The sequence below is a fragment of the Berghia stephanieae genome, chromosome 8 (genome assembly GCF_034508935.2).
Source record: "Berghia stephanieae isolate SIO BIC M18660-M18661 chromosome 8, UCSD_Bste_1.3, whole genome shotgun sequence".
Taxonomy (NCBI): domain Eukaryota; kingdom Metazoa; phylum Mollusca; class Gastropoda; order Nudibranchia; family Aeolidiidae; genus Berghia; species Berghia stephanieae.
Window position 1 is genome coordinate 24151100 of NC_088367.1, and position 25000 is coordinate 24176099.

Sequence of the window (25000 nt, forward strand, 5' to 3'; positions counted from 1 at the left end):
ACTAAATACATTAGCTTTGATACCATGCCTATAATTTGTCTCATAAAAATGTTATATAAATAGGCATGGGGTAAAAGTAACCCGGGTAAACTACGGATATAGTCGGTGTTAGGGTTGAGTGAGTTAAGATTTCGAACACATTTATTTCCGACCATATCTCAAAACCAATCCCATGGCCCATACATCTTTTTACCATAAGACCGCAGTAATGCTGCTGCTGCCACCATTTCCTCACCTCATTGCTAGTAGTAGGCCTGGAGCCATGTGTGACAGGGACCAAACTGGACTCTGTATCACATTTAAGGTCCAGGGACTGGAACTCTTCTTCTGTTGGAATGGGCACAAAATCTTCTGGTTTGGCATTCTGAAAAATATTTTAAAATTATTGATTAAAATTGAGTAAACGACTTGTGACATGCAATAAATATGACATCAAGAAAAGAATATAGTCTGTTTTTATAGTAAAACTTTAAGGTCATATCAGTAGACAGAATACGGGAGATGGGGCACATACATACTTGTTCACAAAACTGCATAATACATACATTATTAAACATAAAAAGTAATAAACAAAAATATATATATAAGCTTCAAAAAAGAACAAAATACCAAACACATTTTTGAAGCTGTTATATTCATTTTTGTTATTATTTTTTTACAGACCACAGCTTCGAGCAGCTTAGTATCCCTTTGACTTGTATTATCAAACATACAAACTCACACTAACACACACACACACACACACACACACACACACACACACGCACACACTCACACATACACATATACAACTTCAACATTTTTACAGCTCTTTCATTTCAATCATGAGAAAATAAATACTAATAAATAAAATCAGAGAATCAGTTAAAAAAACAAAATAACAAAAGCAAAAACAAAACAAAAAAACACCCCTTGAAAATCACATGCTCTGATTAGTGATTACCTACAGCGCATGCTTTGGGTTAAAATACATATGCAGTGGTGATTTTGCTCACACTTGTGATTACTGCTATTTCATATTCATAACACGAGTTAGTTGATAATTGTCCATTTGTGAAATTAGTGCGGATGTACCGAATACTTCTCTGTAGTCAACCTGGTTCTTCGGTAATGTTTTTATGTTTTTTATTGTTTTTTTGTTGTTGGCTGACGAAGGGCTTTGAGCCCGAAATGTTTCATGTTTGGTATTTTGTTCTATTTTTAAGCTGCTATATTAATTTTTTGTTTATTACATTTTATTAGCTTTTAAGAAGTCCACAAAAGATATAAAATTGTCTTCACGCAAGATGTGATTATCTTGGCATCATAATGTAAACAGGAAACTCCCACTGAATTTAAGAGTTTCCTATTATCAAAATCAAAATACAAACCTCTGGCAAAAGAGAAAAGTTGACCTCCTCTGGAGTTGGGGTAAAATCATGGATGTTACTCCAGTTGTTATTAAAGATGCTTAGGCCTGACGATTTGAGGTGTTCTGGGAATACAAATGGGGGGGGAAAGGGTATATGAAAAACGCTTTAACCACTTTTTTTTGTTACTGTTATTGTTGGAGAAAAATCTTATTTACAACTCAAATTGTTTCTGTATATAATACAGAATACAATATTGAGTATTACAGGGGGGAAGGGTGAGGGGGGGGGGGTGGTGTCCTTTCCAATTTTTGTCAACATTGCATTGTGCACATGTACATTGATGACGTTTGAAATGTCAGCTTTGCTCAAATACTCACTATTTCAATGAAATAGAGTTTGATGGTAAGTTATTCTGACACTAACCTTCACACTAGGCATTCTTTGCACATCAATGGATAATCAATTTGTTCTTATTTCATCATAATATCTCAGCTCATTCTCTCCTTAAAACTGTCTCACATTCCCAACCACTCTTGGCTTCTAACCTGTAGTATTGGTGATCGAGCAGCACGGTATATTGTCTTGAAATAGGTCAAGCAATGTTGAGCAAGGTCTGTGATCAAATAAGTGACAAAACTATTGCTCAGGCATTCAGTCCTTGTATAAGGCATATTATGGACATTAAAACATTTGCTTAAGGTGTGAATGAGCATCTGGCAATAGGCAATGGCCGATGCAGTAAGAGTGCCTTTAAAAGAAAAAGATGCATCCGGAGCAACTTGTACCATAAGAAATAGGAATTTTGTTCTTTGTGGGGAGAATGGATGCAGTTTAATAACCTGCAAAGTATTTAAATTTCGTAAATCGGATCATAAGATTCAATTTTAGCAGCTGATTCAGCTCAATGTAATGCCAAACTGGGGTGGGGGGGTGGGGAGGTGGGAAGGGGAATGAAAATACTCACGCTCTAACTGTGAGTAATAGTACTGGAAACAGGCAAATCGCATCCGTCCAGAGGATTCAATGATAGGTTGGGTGGCACACAAGAGGAATGTATCAATCTGGAAACAGTCACGGGTCCTAAATTGCTGGCATGCGATGACAAACTTGCATTGCTTGCAGTCTCGTATAAAAACACTGTGGAGTGAGACGAGAGGATTGAGAAAATTTACGACATTTCCTTTGCAATGGCTTCAATGAACTGTGGTAAATAAGGTGAGGTCTGTTGCAATTTTAATTGTATGAAATCATGGGGAAAATTATGAATTGAAAGACTACGGTTTCACGTTAATTTAATGTCTTCAAACCACTTGATCCATTTATATTGCTATTAACATGACAACTGTGATGAAATGCTGAGGGCAATTACACACATACCAGACATTGCACCTACCTTGTTTTAGATGGTCCAATAAAAATATTACAGTTATTGCAGTCATCAACACTGACAGTTGCTGTGTGATCAAAGATGTAGATGTTACAGTTCTGAAAAAAAGTAAATAAATAAAAAAATAAGATTTATGTGTGCTGTTCTTATGAGCTATATGGCATTGGCATAACTATGAAGTCATTTCAAAGTGACAGACAACACATCGATGAACTCTACAATCATGAAGAAACTGAGAGTAAATGCCTCTCTGACCACTTCTTGGTTACCTTTCCATCAATATTCATAGAAAAGAGATACCTTAACATGTGGTCAACTGTTGAACCGTAAAGAACATCAACATCCCTGAATTTCGAAATCAAATAATGTACAAACTGTTGAAAATCATCACCAAAAAGACTCTGGTCTTGCAGAAAACTACAACAGGGCCCTTCACAATGATCTGGACAAGCATACACCAACAAAGTCAGAAATTAAGAAGGAACGGTCAGCAGTATCTGGGATCACCAACAACGTAGTGAAAATGATTCAACAACGAGGTGACAAATTGAAAGTGAAGTCCTTATTACAACTAAAGCAAAAAATCTAGGCGGTTTGGTTTTTTAGATAATAACAGATTAATCCAATTGTAAAAATTATCAAATATTTATACCATTCCCTATTGATTAATAATTTTAAAACATACTAAATAGTAATTTCCATTCATTTCTTTAAAGATGAAAACCAAAATGTGACAAAAGCTGATTTATTTTGAATGAAATCAGTTTCTGAAAAAGAAGAGCAGCAGGCTTTATCATTCACACTGGATTCACTGGTCTCTCAAAAGCAAGACGTTCCAAATTTTACAGGGGACTGCTGATTGACATTCTGGGAATAGTTTGAAAACCATTGTTATCATGAAAAGGTGGAAATGGCCCATCATGAGGTGTGACCAAAGAGGGATCATGAGAACTGCGAAGGACTCCAGGAGGATGAAAGGAACGCACAGAGAAACTTGAAAAAATGGCGTCTAGTGTACTATGAGCAGGGGTAATGTAAATGTTGCAGCTCGAAGCTAGAAGAAATAAATACCAATGTGAAATTGAATGTAAGTTTCAATTTAATATACGAAAACAGATAACATGGATGTTTCGGGTTTCCCCTTTATCAACAAAACAGGATGAATGAAACACTACAGATGAATGAAATAATGTGGTAGTGGCGCTGTTAAGATAAATAAACAAAAGCATTGTAAGGAAGCACGAATTAAAATAGAACAATAGATATTTATAAAAGGTGCGCAATTAAGTCAAAATTAATTAAATCCCCGTCTCTGTCAATTTTATCTGTTTTTGTGTATTAAATTGAAGCTTATATTCAATTTCATATTGTTATTTGTGAGAAGGGGTCAAAGTTGGTCGGACCCATTTTCCTGCAAGAGTAAGCTAAAAATATCATTGATGGTGGTAGCGATGATTACTCATGATGATCATCATCATATGGTGGTGGTTATAGTTATAGCAGTGTTGATAATGTTGATTATGGTATATTGGTAGCTGTAGTTTCGTCATGGTGATGATGGTTATGATAATGGTGTTAATGATGATGATGTTGCAGAAGTGGTAGTGGTAATGATGATGAGGCTGATGATGATGAGGCTGATGACGATGATGATGATGATGATGATGATGATGATGATGATAAGCAGTGGTGGTGGTCATTGAAGGAATGTTGGTTATGTTGATGGTGATGGTAGCTGTAGTAGTTGTGATGATGATGATGATGATGATGATGATGATGATGATGATGATGATGATGATGATGATGATGATGATGATGATGATGATGATGATGATGATAATGATGATGATATAATGATGATGTTGAGATGATAATAATAGTGGTGATTATAGTAATGGTGATGATGATGATGATGATGATGATGATGGTGGTAAATGTAGTAATGATGATGATTTGAAGTTCTGAAGCTGCAAAATAGCATTGTAGTCGTTACCCCCACCCCTTCTATCTTCCGCAGGATGCCAAACTCAACTACAAAACTCGGCACTACCGAAAATTTCCGGCCATTGTTTACCCCTGACTTGGGGGCAAATAATTTTAAAGGAAGAATTGAAAGAATGCAGCAAGTCTTCATACTACTTGAGCACGCTCGTAGTGGACAGCGATAGATGGAGGTTCTTCATCGTGCCTTGCACACACCTGCCGCCTATTTGAAATTTTAAAACGTAATTCTTAGGAGATAAAAACTCTAAACAAATAATTTTTTTTTTAATTGAACTTTTATATAGCGCAAAATCCAATAAACGTGCTCGAAGCGCTTTACAAGGGGTCCCTGGCCAACAGCAACAGCCTGTTAGGCGATATTACAATTTTTTTCGGACAGAGACACCGCTGTTAACTGCCAGGTACTCATTTTACACCTCAGTACAGGGAGAGAATGGGAGTAAAGAGCCTTCTCCAAGGACTCAACTATGCGCCGCGAGTGAGGCTTGAACTCAGGACCTTCTGATCCGAAAGCGATTGTCATACAACTAGACCACATAGCCACTCTATTCCCTATAATTAACCATTAAAATGACGCAGTGGTCTGGCACCAACTTTCATTTTCATTAAGTCTTAATTACTGAGAGATGCTCATGAAGTTCTGTTTATGTTTTTGTTTGTTTTTGTTTTTGTTTTTTGTTTTTTTTTTTTGGGGGGGGGGGGGGAAGTAGGCAGGCACAATACGTAGCATTCAGTACAAACAATGGCTATTGTCACTGCGTAAACTTGAAATCTAAAGCTGTTTACTAACCTCACAGTTTTGTATAAGGATCTGCTCCCCATTGACAGTACCCGGTAGTCTGTGGACAGTCTCTTCTTTTTTGCCGTCAATGATAAAGTCTTTCAGGTTGGAACGGTCTCGCTTGTCCCTGTGAAAAAGATATGATATAGGAATAGAAGATAGATTTGGAATGGTCCCACTTGTCTCTGTGAAATAAAATATATAGAAATGGAAAAAAAGATTGGAATGGTCTTGCTTGTCCCAGTGAAATAAGATATATAGGAATAGAAGAACGATTGGAACGGTCTCACTTGTCCCGGTGAAATAAGACATATGTGGATAGAAAAAAGATTGAAACAGTCCATTGGAATAGTCTCACTTGTCTCTGTGAAATGAGATATATAGGAATAGAAGAACCATTGGAACGGTCTCACTTGAACCAGTGAAATAAGATATATATGGATAGAAAATAGATTGAAACGGCCCATTTGAACGGTCTCATGTGTCTCTGTGAAATAAGATATATATATGGATAGAATAAAGATTGGAACGGTCTCACTTGTCTCTGTGAAATAACATGTTGTGGATAGAAAAAAAGATTGAACGGTCCACTGGAACAGACTCATTTGTCTCTGTGAAATAAGATAGATAGGAATAGATTAAAGTTTGGAATGGTCTTGTTGGTTTGTTTTGTTGTTTTTAAGGGTTTTACGGCGCTTGCAACACATTAAGGTCATATCAGCGCCAGTAAAAAGGAAGAAAATGGGATAGTAAAAAGTTCTAGAATTACAATTAAAGCACAAAAGAAAAGGTAAGACAAAGGGGAATTGGTTCAAATAGGGAACAGGTGTAGATTCCAAGAGCACACTGTCAAAGTACTTAGTTTGAGATTACCTAAAAATCTCATCCAGACACAAGCACAGGTCCCAACTAAGAGGAATACACTCAAATGTTTACCAATCCTATAATATAATATGTAAACTAAACATAATACAATGCATAACAGAGAGATGATTTACAAGGAAAAAATATCATCTCCCAAAACTATAACTATACATTCGACTATATCCCTCCCAGCTAAGGAACTCCGGCAAGGATCGGGACAAAACCAAGTAATTTCATTTCAAGACAATGACAAAAAACAATTGAAAAGCAGGTACAGGGGGATAGAAGACACAGTAAGTACCTCTCTGCCCACTATGGGAAGTCGGAACCCCACCCAGGGTCTTGTTGGTCCATGTGAAATAAAGTAGTCCTTCAGAGCCATTAGGCCCATGGAGTCGGAGATTATCTCAGTTTCTATAGCGTGAAATGGACAATAGAAATTGCTTGCTACCCTTTGGATAGGACGCTAGTCTATCATAAAGTACTTTCCACCAGATCTAACAAACCCAGCTACCCAATCACTGGTGGGAGAAAAAAAATCTGGGATCGATTATGTAGAAAAAGAAGAAACATCGGAACGGTATCGCGTGTCTCTGTGAAAGAAGATTAATTGTTATAGAGACAGATTGGAATGGCTTCAGTGTCCATGTGAAATAAAATTATTTTTTTTTAAACAAACAGAAAAACTTGAGCTTTTATAGAGCGCAATATCCACTAAACAAGCTGAAACCGCTTTACAAGGGCCCCCTGACCAACAGCAATGCGTAACATGTAGAATGAGACATGACGCCTGTTAGGCGATATTAAAATATTTTGGACAGAGACAACGCTGTTAACGACCAGGTACTCATTTTACACCTGAGTATGGTAAGAGAATGTGAATAAAGAGCCTTTATCAAGGACTCAACTATGCGCAGAGCGAGGCTCGCACCCAGGACCTTCCGATCCAAAAGCGAGTGTCATACCACAAGACAACATGGCCGCAGAAGACAGATTGGAGCAGTATGACTTGCCCCTGTGAATTAAATTGACAGCAGCAATTTGAAGATAGATTTCGAAGTCCTTTTTATTCTTTTTCAAATGCTCAGTGTGGTGTGACGTATTTATGCTGGCTTAATATTAAGCACAGCTATACAGACTTTAATATAACATAACAACATGTCATGTATATTATTATGAAGTATGCCTTAATATTAAGATTTTAGTAACAGGGGGAATAAACATTTTAAAATGAAAACAAAAAGAATAATTAAAAATTAAAATAAAAAATAAAATGACTATTTTCATTTACTTCTCATCCTCGCGCCGCACGATTGTGTGTGTGTGTGAGAGAGAGAGAGAGAGAGAGAGAGAGAGAGAGAGAGAGAGAGAGAGAGAGAGAGAGAGAGAGAGAGAGAGCTTGTCTGTTTTAGTACACAAGTGCACGCTTTTTTTTTTTCTTCAGGAACGTGTGAATATATATATATTGTTACGTTATCATTCATATACCTATCACACATTACGTTTGCGCGCACATATATATATATATATTGTTACGTTATCATTCATATACCTATCACACATTACGTTTGCGCGCACATATATATATATATATATATTGTTACGTTATCATTCATATACCTATCACACATTACGTTTGCGCGCACATATATATATATTGTTACGTTATCATTCATATACCTATCACACATTACGTTTGCGCGCACATATATATATATTGTTACGTTATCATTCATATACCTATCACAGATTACGTTTGCGCGCACATATATATATATTGTTACGTTATCATTCATATACCTATCACACATTACGTTTGCGCGCACATATATATATATATATATTGTTACGTTATCATTCATATACCTATCACACATTACGTTTGCGCGCACATATATATATATTGTTACGTTATCATTCATATACCTATCACACATTACGTTTGCGCGCAGCACATATATATATTATATATATATTGTTACGTTATCATATCATTTTACTATCACACATTAGTTTAGTGCGCAATATATAATATACTATATATATATTGTTACGTTATCATTCATATACCTATCACACATTACGTTTGCGCGCATAAAATATATATATATATTATATTATATTCATATACCTATCACACATTACGTTTGCGCGCACATATATAATATATTGTTACGTTATCATTCATATACCTATCACACATTACGTTTGCGCGCACATATATAATATATATATATTATATATATATAATATTATATAATATATATATATATATATATTTAGTTCATCTATACTATCACACATTACGTTTGCGCGCAATATATATATATATTGTTACGTATCATTCATCTACCTAACACATTACGTTTGCGCGCACATATATATATATTGTTACGTTATCATTCATATACCTATCACACATTACGTTTGCGCGCACATATATATATTGTTACGTTATCATTCATATACCTATCACACATTACGTTTGCGCGCACATAATTGTATAGTATATATATATAACTAACAATGGATAAAAGTATATATACATAAAATACTAATAAGATTATCTACTGTACATAATATATTGAACTTTTTCATATATCAATCATCATCATATATCATTATCATCATCAACCTACCATTCACTCTTTTACATCATATAAATACAATTCATACATCAACAAACATCAATTACATATTTCATGTACTATAAATACGTGCGAATTCTTAAGATTGATATCAACTAATGCATAATAAGTGCATCTCACATTCACATCAAAGTTCAATCAACTTCAACATTTCATGTATTTACGATCTTCATCACCAGAATCAACCACAGCATGTATAATAGTCGCATTGCAAAAGTTCAATCATCAATATATCATTTAATCACCTTGGATCCACGTCAATGGAAGAAGAAAAATTAACTGGCAATGAAAAAATTAAACGTGTGTAGGAAGGGCTCTTACCCCTAACCCCACCCCACTCCGGGCCCAAAAAACCTGCCGCCTCATCCTCTTCATTCCAACCGTCATTAAAATAAGGAATAAAAGTGTGATATAAAAAAAAACTGACCGATTACTTTCACTTTCGGTGAAGGAGAATCCGCCACTTCTTAAATTACATTACCAAGATGCTTTCTTTATTTCTTTCTGTCTTTCTTTCTTCATTCATTCATAAATCATTCATTCATTCATTCATCCATTTATTTATTTATTTATTTATTTATTTATTTATTTATCTATTTATTTATTTATTTATTTATTTATTTATTTATTTATTTATCTATTTATTTATTTATTTATTTATTTATTTATTTATTTATTTATTAAATCATTATGTATTTGTTTATTCGTTTATCTATTTGTGCATTTAGTCGTCTATAGGGAATGAGATTAGCGGAAGAGTAGCGTCCCTTGATTGGACGTCACCCATAGTCTGTGACGTCACGGGCGGAAAAGTTATTAGAGAGAGAACGTCATGTTGGTTGTGCGCATGCGTCTCTCGTACAGACTGTGGGTGACGTCCATGGCCGACTAGAGTACTATAGTTACGTCATCGTGACGTCCAATCAAGGGACGCTACTCTTCCGCTAATCTCATTCCCTATACATATATAACTTCTTTTTACGTAGAGTATTGACTGGAGTATAGCACGCTGCCATGAGAAGTCTAAAAGCGTGTTAGAATCCGAGAGTGCCAAAATCCCATGCTCATGGCACGTAGCGACTTATTATATAGATTATAAAGATAAGTATTGAATTGTAAGCTTCAATTTATTAGACGAAGACATACTCTGGATGTTTCGGGTTTCCTCTTTATCAGCAAAACACGATTAATGAAACACTACATTCATGGTGTTTTTCTGATAAACGGGAAACCCGAAACGTCCACAGATTCTGTCTTCGTCTCATAAATTGAAGCTTACAATCCAATACTTATCTTTATTAATTTTTTTTCCTACGAGCTTCAAGCAGCAACATTTTCATTACATAGATTATGAAATTCGGCACCCCAACTACAGTTTGCAGTATTACAGAGCGTGCTGCAATTTGGTGTGCTAGAACCCAACGAGTACTGCATCAAACACCATCATCATCATCATCATCATCATCATCATCATCATCATCATCATCATCATCATCACCATTATCCTCGTCACCATCATCGTCGTCGTCGTCGTCATCATCATCGCCTTCATAATCATTACCTTTTACAAACACACGGTCGTCTCCGCCCGTTAACATAACGACAATCCCAACAACAGCAGGAAAGCTGTTTGGGTAAACACGACGATGCGTTGCCACACAGTAACCACGACCAGTTTCGGCCTGGCATCCGAGATTGGTCAAAGTAACGCCGAATGCACACGTTAAATTTTATACCTCGTCCTCTGAAAGTGTCCGAAAAATTGACAATTAGAAGAGAGATCATCATCATCATCATCATCATCATCATCATCATCATCATCATCATCATCATCATCACGTTTTAGAAACACACAGTTGTCTCCCCCCAATAACATAACGACATTTTTTTTAAAAATATAAATGGAATAAAACCAGTAGCAAGGCTTTTTAGGGGGGGGGGGGGGAGGGGGAAGGGGGAGAGGGGGGGGGGGAGGGGGAAGGGGGAGAGGGGGGGGGGAGGGAGACAAACATGAAAACGATTCGAAGCTTTCAAGGCTGATCGGAGTAAAGCCAAATATATACACACTAATACCTGGCAACCAATAAAAATGTCAACAACAACAAAAATAATAAAGATTATGCATGAAATGTTGGTGAAATTTGGCTCACATATATTATATTTAAGATACTGATCATTTCTGTGATATCACTTTTGTTCAATGGTGTCCCTTAAAACTCAGATCAATTGACTTAAAACAAATATCAAGTTACTTTTGCACATGTGTGTACATTACAGTGTTAATAAGTGGTTCTACCTAGTCGTGCTTTTTTCCTTTTTTTTTTTTTTCTTTTAACACGTTTTTATTATTAAATATTCAATTAAATGTAGCTCATGATCAACTTTTTAACAGAGTGATAAGACGGAATTCGAATTTTCGAAGAAAAAAACATGCGCTTTTATATAGCGCAATATCCACTATAAGTACTCAAAGCGCTTTACAGGGAGTCCCTGACCAACAGCAACACGTCACATGTAGAACGAGGCATGACGCGTGTTAGGCGATATTCCATTTTTTTTTTCAACATAGACAACGCTGTAAACGGCCAGGTACTAATCTTACACCTGAGTAGGGTGAAAGAATGTGAGTAAAGAGCCAAGGACTCAACTATGCGCCGAGCGAGCCTCGAACCCAGGACCTTCCGACCCGAAAGCGAGTGTGATACCACAAGACCACATAGCCGCAATTATATCAGGTGTCCGTGAAGTCTCAAATAGGTTACATTTTGTTTAGCGTTTTATTTCGCTTCATGCGTCTCAATATGGTTGCCATGACGATTTACAAACAACTTCAACCTATTTCCCTTGTGTTTTGTAGCATTTGCGGCATGATACCAGCCATTATACTCAAAGTGTTTCAATATCTGATGTTGGAGCTGAATAAATAAATTTGTCTTTGCTCTTGGGGAAAGTCAAGTGAAGTATAGATAGAATGAAGTTGACGTCACTCCGGCCTTTTGATATTTTTTTTTTTTTTTTTTTTTTTGGTCATCCGCATTTATTAGTAATTCTCACTAAACTGTATTAACCAGACTATAAACGTTCAAGGATACACATAGTTTTGTGTGTTCGTCCGTTATACTTCCGGATGGCAATGTTGTGAGCTTCTTAGCCAAGCGCATACTACCTATAAACTTGTAGTGGAAGGGAACATAACCATGCCCATCAAAAACTGTCCGAGCGGATCACACAGGTATTACTATCGAAGGTATGTGTTTAAGTGAAACACTCACTAACTCCACCAATCACATCAATAGGCAGGACGAAGTTGACGTCACAATTCTCACTAAATTGTATTAACCAGACTATAAACGTTCAAGACTACACATAGTTTTGTGAGTTGGTCCATCATAGATAGAACGAAGTTGACGAAACTCAGATCTTTGTTATTGTTTTTTGTTGTTTTGTTTTGTTTTGTTTTGTTTTGTTTTTTTGGGGGGTTTTTTTGCCATCCATGTTATGAGTAATTCTCACGAAACTGTATTAACCAGACTTTAAACGTTCATGGTTACGCATAGTTTTGTGTGTTGGTTAGTTATATTTCCGGGTGGCAATGTTGTGAGATTCTTAACCAAGCTGATAATACGCTTCAACATTCGTAACGTCACTTCCCTCGTAATGACGCATCGTAACTTAGTAACTGGTTCTATACTATCGGAACAATGGCGGACGCCCTTATGAAATACTTCTCCGACGAGCATTAAAGCGTATCCAGAGGAAAAAAAATTATAAATCATGTTTTGACTTTTACACATTCTGATCACAAGACATATGAAAAGTTCTAGCCAGCATGCACGATGGCCGCCTTTGCTGGGCAACGTGACATCAGACTATTGAACCCAATTGAGGAAATCTAGTGAAAACTAATCACACAACCGGTGGTCTACACACAATAACAGGGAGCAAACAACCAGCTATCTCTGTCCGATCAACTTGAGGGGGTGTCACAAATCTCGTGTTTTGATTGGTCAAAATTCCAATGGTTAATTATAATAATGAAAACTGATCTCGTTGGAAATCAATTTTGGACAAACAGCATACGTGCAATGCAAAATGATGATTATATTATGATTAATAATAATAATAATAATAATAATAATAATAATAATAATAATAATAATAATAATAATAATAATATTAATAATAATAATAATATTAATAATAATAATAATAATAATAATAATAATAATAATAATAATAATAATAATAATAATAATAATAATAATAATAATAATATAATAATAATAATAATAATAATAATAATAATGATAAGAATTATTTATTTATTTAATAACGATTTCTACAACCACGCAGCTTTTCTCCGTAAGACGCATCTGAATAATCCTCGGTCTCCAAACTTGAAAGAAACATTTCCCATTGCGATTGTCTTTGTTTCAATCCACGCGACGGTAGAACGTTACATCCAGTAAATTAATGTTATGGTCATTGCTATGTTATCGTCCACAATATCCCTGATACCAAAACATCTCGAAGATTCACTGTCATTATACTATGAAGTAAGAAAAAAATATCCAGTATGATTGTGTATCAGTATCAATAATATCTAGGATCTCGGGAATAAGAGAACCCCAGCTCATGGACTATAGAGAACAATGATGACACTGTGAGTTACGTAATGTCACATATTTCAAGAGAATACTTTCAAAAAAAACTGTATGTGAAACAGTGTCAGACAAAGCAAGAAAGAAAAATACAAGAAATACTCCAACCCCAAAAAATGGGGGGGGGGGGGGGGGGGTTTAGTTGTATTTTTTTTTCTTTTTTGCTTTGTCTAGCAATGTTTCATACACAATTTTTCAGATCTAAATCTTATCCCAGTGCCCCCTAATTTGTCACGACACTTTACAATGCCGTTTTAAAAATAAACGATCTAAAGCAAATCCGGCCTGTTGCTATATATCCCTTCTTCCAAGAAATTATTATTTCCTCTAGCACCTAGCACCCAGACTGTATTATATAAACCAACAAAAACAGTCCTAAGGCGGGAAGAATACGTCATCCCCAAACGGTCGATTGGTTGATCGATCAAAGGGAATCAATCAATAAATCATAAAACACTGGCGAGGATGCCAATCAAAATATCGATTTCTTTGCACAAGTTCACAGAGGGAGATAGGAAGGCCCGTTGCAGTAACAAACGATTCGACACTGGGAAACAAGAACGACAATGAGCGAGGTATGTGACTACACGAGTGGCAATCATTGTTAATAATAATTATTATTATTAGAGGGATCAGACGTTATAATTACTGCGCTTTACGTTACTATTAGTAAAGAAGTACTATTAGTAAACGTTATTGTAAGGGGGGGGGGGGGGGGGGGGGGATTAGGTCCAAAAAAACCTTGAATTGTGATGTGCAAATTAAGGTTAAAAGCATGAAAATTACATATGTTGTAGAATATGAAAATACTGTAATTAATGCTATAGATAGTATGCGCTTGGCTAAGAAGCTCATAACATTGCCATCCGGAAGTATAACGGACCAACACACAAAACTGTGTGTATCCATGTACGTTTATAGTCGGGTTAATACAGTTCAGTGAGCATTACTCATAAACGCGGATGGCAAAAAAAACAATAAAAAAGACCTGCGTGACGTCATTTTCAAACTATCGACGCGGATGGCAAAAAACAATGAGTAGTGCTCACTGAACTGTATTAACCTGACTATAAACGTTCATGGATACACGCAGTTTTGTGTGTTGGTCCGTTATACTTCCGGATGGCAATGTTATGAGCTTCTTAGCCAAGCGCATACTATCTATAGAACCACTCTGAGAGATCAGTATTAGTTGAGATACAAGCTTTTTAAGATTGGAAAATTTTGAAATGGACGACAAAAAAAATTCGTTCATTCCTATTGTGTAAACATTCAAAACAAGGCGACCCAAGGTTTATTTACGTCATCCTTGGATTCCCATTGGTGACTATTTTTAGCGTCAAACCGGATGTTCACTAAACTTTCGATTCACGAACTATCCAAATTATTTAGGCCACCTCGACTACTGCGAATAGTGATTTCCTCTATTCGTAGTACTAATAACGATTTCCTCTTTTCGCAGTATTACTGCGAATAGTAGACAGCGTTCGTATTCGTTATTCGCAGTAGTAGTAATGCAACCAGTAGATATTCATTTCAGTTCTTTGCAGTAGAAGCCTTCGAGTCTAGAACTTTATTGTATAGAGGATTGGGCGCAAAATATAAATAAACTACATTATTATTATTATTATTATTATTATTATTATTATTATTATTATTATTATTATTATTATTATTATTATTATTATTATTATTATTATTATTATTATTATTATTATTATCATGGAGTCGGCATACCTATGAAATTGTATTAGAACGCTATGACTATCGTCACCATAATCATCATCATCATCTTCATCATCATCATCATCATCATTATCATCATCATGATAATCATCAATGGTTACGATGCAGTACCGCAGAGCTGCCAACCCCATCTGATGAAAATGTGTATAATGGGACCTCAAAATGGGGGAGATTTCATAAAAATGGGTACAATCCTGAAATCGACGGAAACTAACCATTGTGAAAGTAAGAGGAAGGTACACTTACATAAAGTCACACCGCACAAGCTCAATTGCAGCAAACAATGATGTTCCCAAGACTATAATCCAATCCTTTCAGAATTCTACCTCCCAGCATGAAGATCATAATTGGTCAAAAAATATATGAATATCCACTTGGTCACCAATGTTTCTCAATAGGCTAGTAACAATATGAATAATAATAATAAAGAAAACTGAAGTGACTCCGTACACTGAAAATGGATACAATCTTGGGGAAATGCGTACAAGCGTACAATCGCTGAAAATGCGTAAAATTCCGCATTTTTTGCGGTAGGTTGGCAGCTCTGGACCGTGTCAAGCTATTGACGTTACGTTATTGACTGCATGGTGACTCTGGGAGCATGTTCTATCTGTACAAATGTGTCCTTGTGTAAGGGCACTGCACACTAATTGCCTGCCCGTTCAGGTATAACCATAGATAACATCCGCACCCGCGACTGTTCAACCTGTGGTTGTCCAAAAATTATTATGTACTGATAGCTTGTTTTGTATGAAATAGGTCTGACGTGTCTTGCTGGTGAACCATTGTGCAGTTAATGTAGCGTTTTAAAACTGAAGCATTACTTGTGTATTCCATGTGAAATTCTCATAATTCATGATTGAATGTTGACGAGTCTTTAAAAGAAAGGAGAGAGAGAGAGAGAGAGAGAGAGAGAGAGAGAGAGAGAGAGAGAGAGAGAGAGAGAGAGAGAGAGAGAGAGGTGGAAGAATATTATATATGACTTAAAAAGGAATGCGTTTGCATGTTTTCAGGTACAATTCCAATGGCAAAAAGAACTTCTCACATGGACTGATGGGACAAGTTTTTAGCATGTTAACTGGATAACTAATAACACCACGCTAACGTCTCATGCTTCAACCACCCAAGAATACACACGCAACAATTCCTCCTACATTTTGTTTTATGTTTTCAACATTCCTTATGCTGACGAAGCCATTTGTTAGCAACTGTAAATGGTCAACAATATTATATTTAAATATTGAACGCACATTGTATTCTCGTTGTCATTTTCCTTGGATAAGTAATGTTATATAGGGAAAAATGAAGAGTTTGTTTCCAAAGTGAGACATAAGTCAAATTCCTGTTTTGAGATATTTGACATTTAAATTTTTGACCAGTAGACAACGCAGATTACATAATTTGATTAATTGAAACAGTTATCCTCTTGCTCAACATCAGAACATAATTTTTTTTTTAAATCTATCTTTTTTTAAAATGTACTTTGTTATGATTTATAATTTCACTTTTTCTCCAAAATGAGACATATCCACCCAACAGATTTGTGCCAAAGTGAGACATATCCAATTTTGATCAAAATGGATGTAGTCACTCTCAAGATGTTGGTGTAAGTAAGACAGAAATACAGATTTACACCCAAGCAAAGTATGTGCTATAAGTATAAGCCTACACACTAATGGCAACTCTCAGTATTCTTGATGCCTTGGGGCAGACACAGAAGTTTCTTCTCTAACCAAAGAATGCAAGCTAAGCTATTTGATCATTAGATGAAATCTACTCTCATGACAGTGGTAAAGCAGCCATAGGAAATATGGGGCAACAAAAAATTGCTTATTGGCAAAAGATAGCGACAAAATATAAATTACTTGTCAGGGCTAAATTGGTCATCCTGGTTTGACACAGCATAGCATAGGTTTTTTTTTTCTGGACCCTTGTCAGTCTGGAGTCAGCAAATGGTTAGATGGATCTAATCCAGCAATTTGTACTCTACCATAGACTAGAGTCCTGGCTAAATGATAGCAAGCAATTTATGCTGTTAAGTTCCCTCTACAAGAAGAGGGAGGAAATTGTTTTTGTTTTGGAATGTTTAACAGCGCTTGCAACACTCTTAAGTCCTATAAGCGCCAGGGCTTTGTAATATTCAACAAAAGTCCTATCAAGAGCCAAGAAATGCCACAAAATCGTCTGATATAGCACAGAACAGCAAGATGGTAGTGATAGATCAGGGAGAAAAGGAGGGCCTACCAGTAGCACCCAACCAACTCCCGCAGACTAGTTTCGATAACCAGTTTAAGTACAGTCACTGGATGAAAATTAACCCAAGACCAATCATAAACATACGTATTGTAGTTAATTGTTCCATATTGCTCTAGGAAATTTAACCCACAAACTGTGAACTGTGAGGGCCAATTTCAAGTCGACCTAACGTACGACTGTTGTCAGGATATGACTGTCGGTTCCATCAAGAGATCAGTAACTGCGATGCGACTTGAGTTTCTGGAGAAGCTCAAGTCGCATCGCAGTCACTCTCACAGAAAGCGATGGAAACAGCAGTCATATCCTAACAGTTGCAATGCTTCCTACCCCTTCAGTCATAAGCACCAGGGTACTTGTTAGGTTATGAATGTTTAATGGGTACTGGCTCTTTAGGTCATAAGCGCCAGGGGAAAAAGTAGGTGAATAGTAACACAATTTACTAGAAATAGAAAGACGAAACCTGTGCAAGGCCTCACAAAAGCCCAGACTCCTGGTTATAACTCTGTTGGGAGTCTACCAAAGTAATATAGCCAGCAGTCAATTAAATGCAAAGGAAGTTGATTAAGCTGAAAATACAACATACACTAACAGTAAATCCACTTACACTCCTCTTAATATTAAGATACAGAAGGGTATAAATGAGAACACCAATGTAAGTTTCCTCTTCAGCATAAGCATTCTCTATTGCATAATGCAGTCACAAGACAATGTGCATGAAAAGAAAACAAAAATAACTCAAAAATATATTTTATAAATTTAATGACATCAAAACATTTGAAACAGATAAAAAACATGTCAAAGTCCACATCAACTACATGATGGGGAAAATCAAACCAAAGTAAAAAAAATAATCCTACTGAAAATTAAAAATGATACAATATCAAACGTGTGGTACTTGCAAAAAATACGGGACTTCTCAAACAAAACCCCTGAACATCCCCCCCCCCACCCATAAAAAAAAAATGTTAAGCAGAAAACATGACTACACATCCAAACCACTTTTTAAAATAGAAAAGAGCCAAAAAATCCCTGCCTTCATGCAAATAAGGAGAAAAGCAGTTCCATTGCCAGTAAGCTGAATTAAAACTGGGGTGTAACAAAAGCTCAGCTTAAAGTTAAATAAGCAACAAAAAAATGTATGAATTCTAAGTCCAACAGTAAATAGACAATTTATGAAAGATGCGAAACTTTAGGGAATAAAAACTGATTGAAAAAAAAATACTATGCTAAATACCCCCCCCCCCCCCCAAAAAAAAAAAAAAAAAAAAACTCTAGAAAACAAAACTGATGGATTAATTAAATTTAAAAGAATAGCCTGGTGTCAACAGCAATTAAAAAAAGGGAACGTAATTCAAAACCCAAAATTTTCGTGCTGATAAATTCACGTGTTGTTGAGGATAGCTAACTCTCAACATGCGCATGTGAGACTTTGGGTGTCGAATAACCTGGTGAAAAGATACACCTGAGTTTCGGGTGTCGAATAGCAATCCATTAAAAAAAAAGACCTTCTGTCAATCCACAGAGAGGGACATAATCACAAGATTTAAGTATGTAGTCAGACAGGTAGGCATTAAATGTATGAAATATGACAAAAATACCCAAAGGAAAACTTAAGCCAACCAAAACTGATTGAATAATTAAATGGTCTGGTGTAAACAGCCATTAAAAAAAACACCATACAGGACACAAAGCATAAGACTCATAAAAACAATGGATATGGAAAAGGGAATAAAAAATTATATAAACACAGTAAATCTAATCTTCATCAGATTCTGGATCCTCTGTAACAGAAGTTGATAGGAGCCAACTATCATACTGTGCCCTGACATCATTACTGACACCAAGACTGTCCAATAAATTGCAAACGTCCGTCTTCTTTTCTTCTTTCACACAAGAAATATCTCCAATCACCTCAGGGACAAAGTCAACCCAACGCTTCCCCTTCTTCAGAATCGAATGTTCACAAAATGGTCCCTCATACACTGACTTAAAGCCAACTTTATCATTGTTAAATTGTAACACCCTGGCATCACTCACTCTGAAGCCCTTTTGAGTCTTTAAAAACGACGCCACTTCTTTTTTATAGTCCTTCACAAACCAATCCTTTCCATACTGAAAAACAGTGCCATGTCTTTTTAAGATGTCAATGTATTCGGATGGCAGCAAAATAAGAGCTTTTTTCCTGATGTCCTGCTCAATACGTCCGAATACCCTGTCAGCTGGCAGATAACTGTGGCCACGAATTGGAAAAAAATATTGAATAGAACTATTTGGAATATGTCGTTTCCTGAATGAGTGCAGCATCGACACCATACTGAAATTTTTGTTTTGTCCAAAACACGAGTCAGAAAATAATCTGACTTTCCTGCCCTGAAAGCTTTCACCGAAACCAGTTAAAGCATGCTCAACTGCGGATGCAATGACATTTGAGTCTTTTTTATTCTGTGTCTCCATCCACGTATAAAGGAAAACATTCCTTAATGGAACAGACTGTCCTCGTCCTTCATGACGCACGACAGCAAAAACATACATATATAGCTGACGTGAATAATACGCCTGTCCAATCGAAGTTTTAGGGAGAACAAGGTTCTCCATTACATCAAAACATAGTGTTAATGAATCGTCAACGTTGTCCATTAAGTCATAAAATTTCCTGGCACGTCGCCTATGAAGCAAAAAAGCGACTGCCTTTGCTCGCTTTTGTGCTTCAGGTAAATCTTGGCGCAACTGAATCCGGAATCGCAGACAATCACTGCATATATCCTTGGCCGGGTGCCCAAAAGCCAGATTGAATCGATGCAAAAATATTGAATAATATAAGGCATAGGAAGCCTGTCGATGATTCTGCTCATTAAAGAGTTGGCGCATCTTGGCAACATTCATGTCACTGGGTAGATACTTCCGTCCAGGAGCTCCACGACACGCATAATGGCTGGCTCTGCACGTGAATGTTTCAATATGAGAAACGATTGACTCTTTAAACTCAACCATCTCTGGGGTTTGTCTGCTGCCACCGCGACGCTCTTTTCTCGGTGCGCCTTCCTTAAGGAAATTATTTGCAAGACGACTGAGACGATCCTTCTTGACATCTGTAAGGATATAAAAAATAGAGGAAAGATGTTACAATGAGATAAAGGGGTATATGAAGAAAGTATCAAGCAAGAGAAATTATAATGTTATAGATGCCTACACACACAAGCTTCAATCCCCCACAACTTTTCCTTAGACACGAATAATAAAATCAAAATTCAAAACAGAAAAAGCATTTTAAAAATCTAGCTTGTGAGAACAAAAAAAAGTAAACAATAAAAAAAAAGACAATAACAAACGACTAAAACCACAGATAGGTAGTAAACCAATGAACTATGAGATGATGGATTGCGCCACGGGGCTGCAGAAACTTAAGTGAAAATTAAATTAGGTACTCATTTACTGTAAAGACACCCTCCCCCCCCCCCCCCCCCCCCCCCCCAAGCAGCCTCCTTAAGCTGTATGCCAATTGTGAAGGGAATTTTAATTAAGTTAAGGATAAGCTATTGTGTCCCCTCAAATCTTCATGCAATATGGCACACATGCTACCTTCCTTAAATGTGTGTCTATCTTTATACTTTATTATGAAAAAAAAATGGCGACTTTTAGAAAAATAAACAATTTTTGACTTCACAATGACCTCTCAAAAGCTTTTTTAATAGCTTTGTCAATGCTCTTTAATCATAGAGCTGTGAGCGCTTATTTCATTCTGACTACAATCTCAACGTTAGTCACAATACGACTGTAGTTTCCATCGCTTTCTGCATAGTGTTGCGGTCTCTGATCGTCGCTCCACGATTTTATTTCTGGTTGTCTCTCCTCGACATCATTTCTTTAATTTATTAGCAAAACGTGCTGTTTAATTTTTGTCCGCAATTTGTAACAAATTTTTAACAAGTAATCCTAAATTTGTTACCAGTTATTACCTTGAAAACTGTAGCATCATGAAAACATTAAGACTATTACTATTAGCACTTCATTTTTGTTAACAAAATCTTTATCTACTACTATTACTATTATGAACATGATTCTTCTTCATATCAGTGGTCCAAACTACACAAGGTGAGATATAAAAATAAATATTCATTCATGCCACGTGGTGTGAATGTCCACTCACAACAGCAATAAAAAAGTATACCCCCCCCCCCCCCCCCCCCCCCATACCATGAAATGATTGTTATGGTATTTTATAGATAGAATGCGCTTGGCCAAGGAGTTCACAACATTGCCATCCGGAAGTATAACGGACCAACACACAAACTCTGTGTAACCATGAACTTTTATAGTCTGGTTAATACAGTTTAGTGAGAACAACTCACAAACGCGGATGGCAAAAACAATAACAAAGGCCCGAGTGACGTCATCTGCATACTATCTATAAACAATGCACTCATCTCGATGGCAGGACTTAGTACTCACCTTCCTACATTACATGGCTTTACTCTATGTTCATTATAAATAATGAAGACGTTACCATGTCCTAAGCTCTATTTAATTTTCTTTCTACTTTCACTTTAACTTAGACTAAGTCTAAGTGATCAATACGAAAATAGCGTAATCATTATCATAACATAAATAGTGATGCACTAGGCAATAAATCAGCAAAAAGAATAATTAAAACAGTGGAACAGAAGAAAGAGTGGGCACTAGATCCAAGTTGAGTGAGAACAAAGAAAAATAGGTTAGAGTTGAGTTAGAGTGTTTGATGTTGGATACGGATCAAAGTCAAAGTAAGAAAACTGAATGAGAGAGCCTTTGCAATTCGATAATATTATAATAAAAAAGGAAATGACAACTTACTGAGGATGGACATGAAGGATGCTTTGCATACAGGCAATCTCCCGCTTGTTGAGGTGACCACATTGTATTTGATGGTAACATCACGGCCTCTTTTCCTCTCTGTTTCATCGATCCTGGCCCTTGAAGGAGCTGACACGTCCATCAAGGATATCAACATGCTGTTTTGGTCAGCATGGCTGCTCTGGGAGCAAAATGTCTCGAACATTTGGACGAGTGACTCTGGCTTCAGCTGATCTGCACAACACAAAGGAGTTGAAACGTGGTTGCAAGAAACAGTCGGAATGTAGCCTCCATTGGCCCGTCTCATCTTGCCTACTGTCTTGTATGCCCTAGCTGTTTCTTTCCTTTCTCTCCCTCGGTCTGTCCGCTGTGCAGTTTCGTTTATGTTATCAAAAACTTCCATTGTCTCTCAAAATTGAATAGTCGAAGCGGTTAAAAATGTATGTTAATGGTGTTAGCGGTACGAAGTTGAACGAGTGAATGGTTATCTACGGTCTACGCCAATGGGCGCATCCATGATACCAGTTCCGAGCCAAAAACATAACGAATTACGACTGGTCAATATTAACACCATTCACGGTCTTTGATTGGCTCTGGTTATGTCTCATTTTGGAATAAAACATTGCAGTCCTATATCTCGTTTTGGAAAAAAAGTAGAATTAAATACACGTTTAATTAAAGTTATGTCGCGATTTGGACGGAAATATTTTTGAAAGGGCAAAGCTTTATCACCCATGAAGTGAATCTGAGCCGCTTCTCTCAATCCCTGAAAATGGCGTATGTCGCATTTTGGAAAAAAACTCTTCAAATATAAGTGCTAAAAACGCACTGTTAATACATTGCGAAAGTGACCCAATAGCAGTTGTCATTTATATGGGTCTTAGCTACATGTATGCCAATTTTTATGCTTTCAATCCCAATGTGCACGGTTTTAGCCCAATTTCTCCTAATGCAATGATTCTGAAGAAAATATATGTATTTACGCAGTTATTTCCCTTGTTTAATATAGCTGTAATAGGGAAAATGTAAGCCTTAAACGGAAACGTTATGATTGCCAGAGTGGTTCTATAGCAGAAAGGTTTTGAATGGGTCTTGGTAACCTGTATGCAAATTTACATGTTTCAACCCCAATTTGCACGGTTTTAGCCTAATTCCCCCTACTATAAGGACACTCAATTTTAATGACCCCCCCCCCTCTCTCTCTCTCTCTCTCTCTCTCTCTCTCTCTCTCTCTCTCTCTCTCTCTCTCTCTCTCTCTCTCTCTCTCTCTCTCTCTCTCTCTCTCTTTCTCGAAATAAGTTTAGAAATAAGTCAATAAATCTCGCTCATTTAGAAAGCGATCGAATGATCAGAGACATGGCTGACATCTGAACCCACTCAATGGCCTAGTTTAACAGTGTTATAACGGACAATATTTTGCGTCATTTATCGAGATTTCCACTACAACAATTGGCCCATACGGAAGTGACCTGCAAATATACGTCCATCAGAGAGTAAAAATATTTTTTTAAATTATTGTTCTTCCTCATATCAAATATAATTTATTTTAACTCTAAAAGTTAAAAGCCGTTATGGGGGGAGGGGGGTGCATGTAAAATGTTCAATGGTCCATAGAAGTAGAAGGCATTTATATATATTTATTTATTTATTTATGTCTATCTATTTATCTAGTTATTTATTTATTTTAGTGTAAACTGAGTCAGCGGGATGTTCTCGTCGGCGTAGTGGTCTGGCTGTCAACCACGAGATTAAGTTATCAATATAATTTATTTCTTTATTTATTTATTTAATCTGTATGTACTTTTATGCTGCCTCTGATTATCCGTTCTGCTTCTGAGTGAGGTATTTAGAGAAGAAATAAAAATATTTAAAAGAAGAAAAAAAAAGGTGGGACAGTAATCACTTGTAACATTTTGTAGAAAAAAGAAGAAGAAGAAACAACAACAAATAAATAATTAAAACAAGTGGCAAAGACCGGAATCGAATCCTAAGCGCCAATTTCAAGCATTCTGAGACAGACGTCTTACCCATTAGGCCACGTTATCCACATGAATGACGGCGCATAAAGTGTACACATAGTAAGCTACCATCCCTCTACTGATATGCTGTTTGGGTTTGTTTTTTGTTGGTTTTTTTTTTTTTTCACTTTTATTGATATTTATCTACTTTTTAAAAATATTTTTTCATATTACTATATGCATTGCGAAATTTTTCGTATTTTCGGACGCGAATATTTTTTTTTTTAAAGAGCGGAGTTTTAAAAAAGCGACTGTATAATATAATCACCGTTGATTGTCTGTGTCGTTCAGCATTCATTGTACTCAGACGTGTCTGTACTGTAAAGTAATCACAGCGGATGCGAAGCGGGTTGGGTTGTACGCGACATGTCGTACAAAACTTGAAAGAACGATAAAAAGGAATTCAAGAAATAAATAACTCAAGGACAGTAAGGACACATCCATTTATCTACT

At 36.3% G+C, this 25000-nt stretch overlaps 2 protein-coding genes across 10 annotated transcripts in view; both read right to left on the reverse strand.

Moving 5' to 3' along the window:
• The window catches only part of LOC144978411 (protein XRP2-like), a 54774-nt gene that overhangs the window by 12182 nt on the left and 17592 nt on the right, over window positions 1-25000 (reverse strand). For 2 of the 9 annotated variants that reach the window (XM_078924424.1, XM_078924420.1), the window contains 6 exons: window positions 10598-10780; window positions 5534-5651; window positions 2746-2837; window positions 2317-2489; window positions 1371-1474; window positions 236-364 (listed from right to left, as the gene is read on the reverse strand). In XM_078924424.1, coding sequence (XP_078780550.1) covers window positions 236-364; window positions 1371-1474; window positions 2317-2489; window positions 2746-2837; window positions 5534-5651; window positions 10598-10725 — 744 coding nt within the window. In that variant the 5' untranslated portion in view covers window positions 10726-10780. Of the gene's footprint in view, window positions 1-235; window positions 365-1370; window positions 1475-2316; window positions 2490-2745; window positions 2838-5533; window positions 5652-10597; window positions 10781-13382; window positions 13677-13884; window positions 14051-15689; window positions 15987-25000 lie in introns of those variants that run through there. The other 7 variants (XM_078924423.1, XM_078924421.1, XM_078924422.1 and 4 more) reach the window with 7 other exon arrangements.
• Window positions 18929-22869, reverse strand: LOC144978408 (uncharacterized). The gene is made up of 2 exons (XM_078924414.1): window positions 22530-22869; window positions 18929-20788 (listed from the first exon to the last, which is right to left on the reverse strand). The coding sequence occupies exons 1-2, from the start codon at window positions 22834-22836 to the stop codon at window positions 19455-19457; spliced, it is 1641 nt and encodes a 546-aa protein (XP_078780540.1). The 5' UTR covers window positions 22837-22869; the 3' UTR covers window positions 18929-19454.

Coding starts and splice junctions, on each gene's coding strand:
- LOC144978408 (XM_078924414.1), bottom strand. CDS start 22,836: ATGAGACGGGCCAATGGAGGCTACATTCCGACTGTTTCTTGCAACCAC. Junction 20,789..22,529: donor ATCCTTCATGTCCATCCTCA/GTAAGTTGTCAT, acceptor ATATCCTTACAG/ATGTCAAGAAGGATCGTCTC.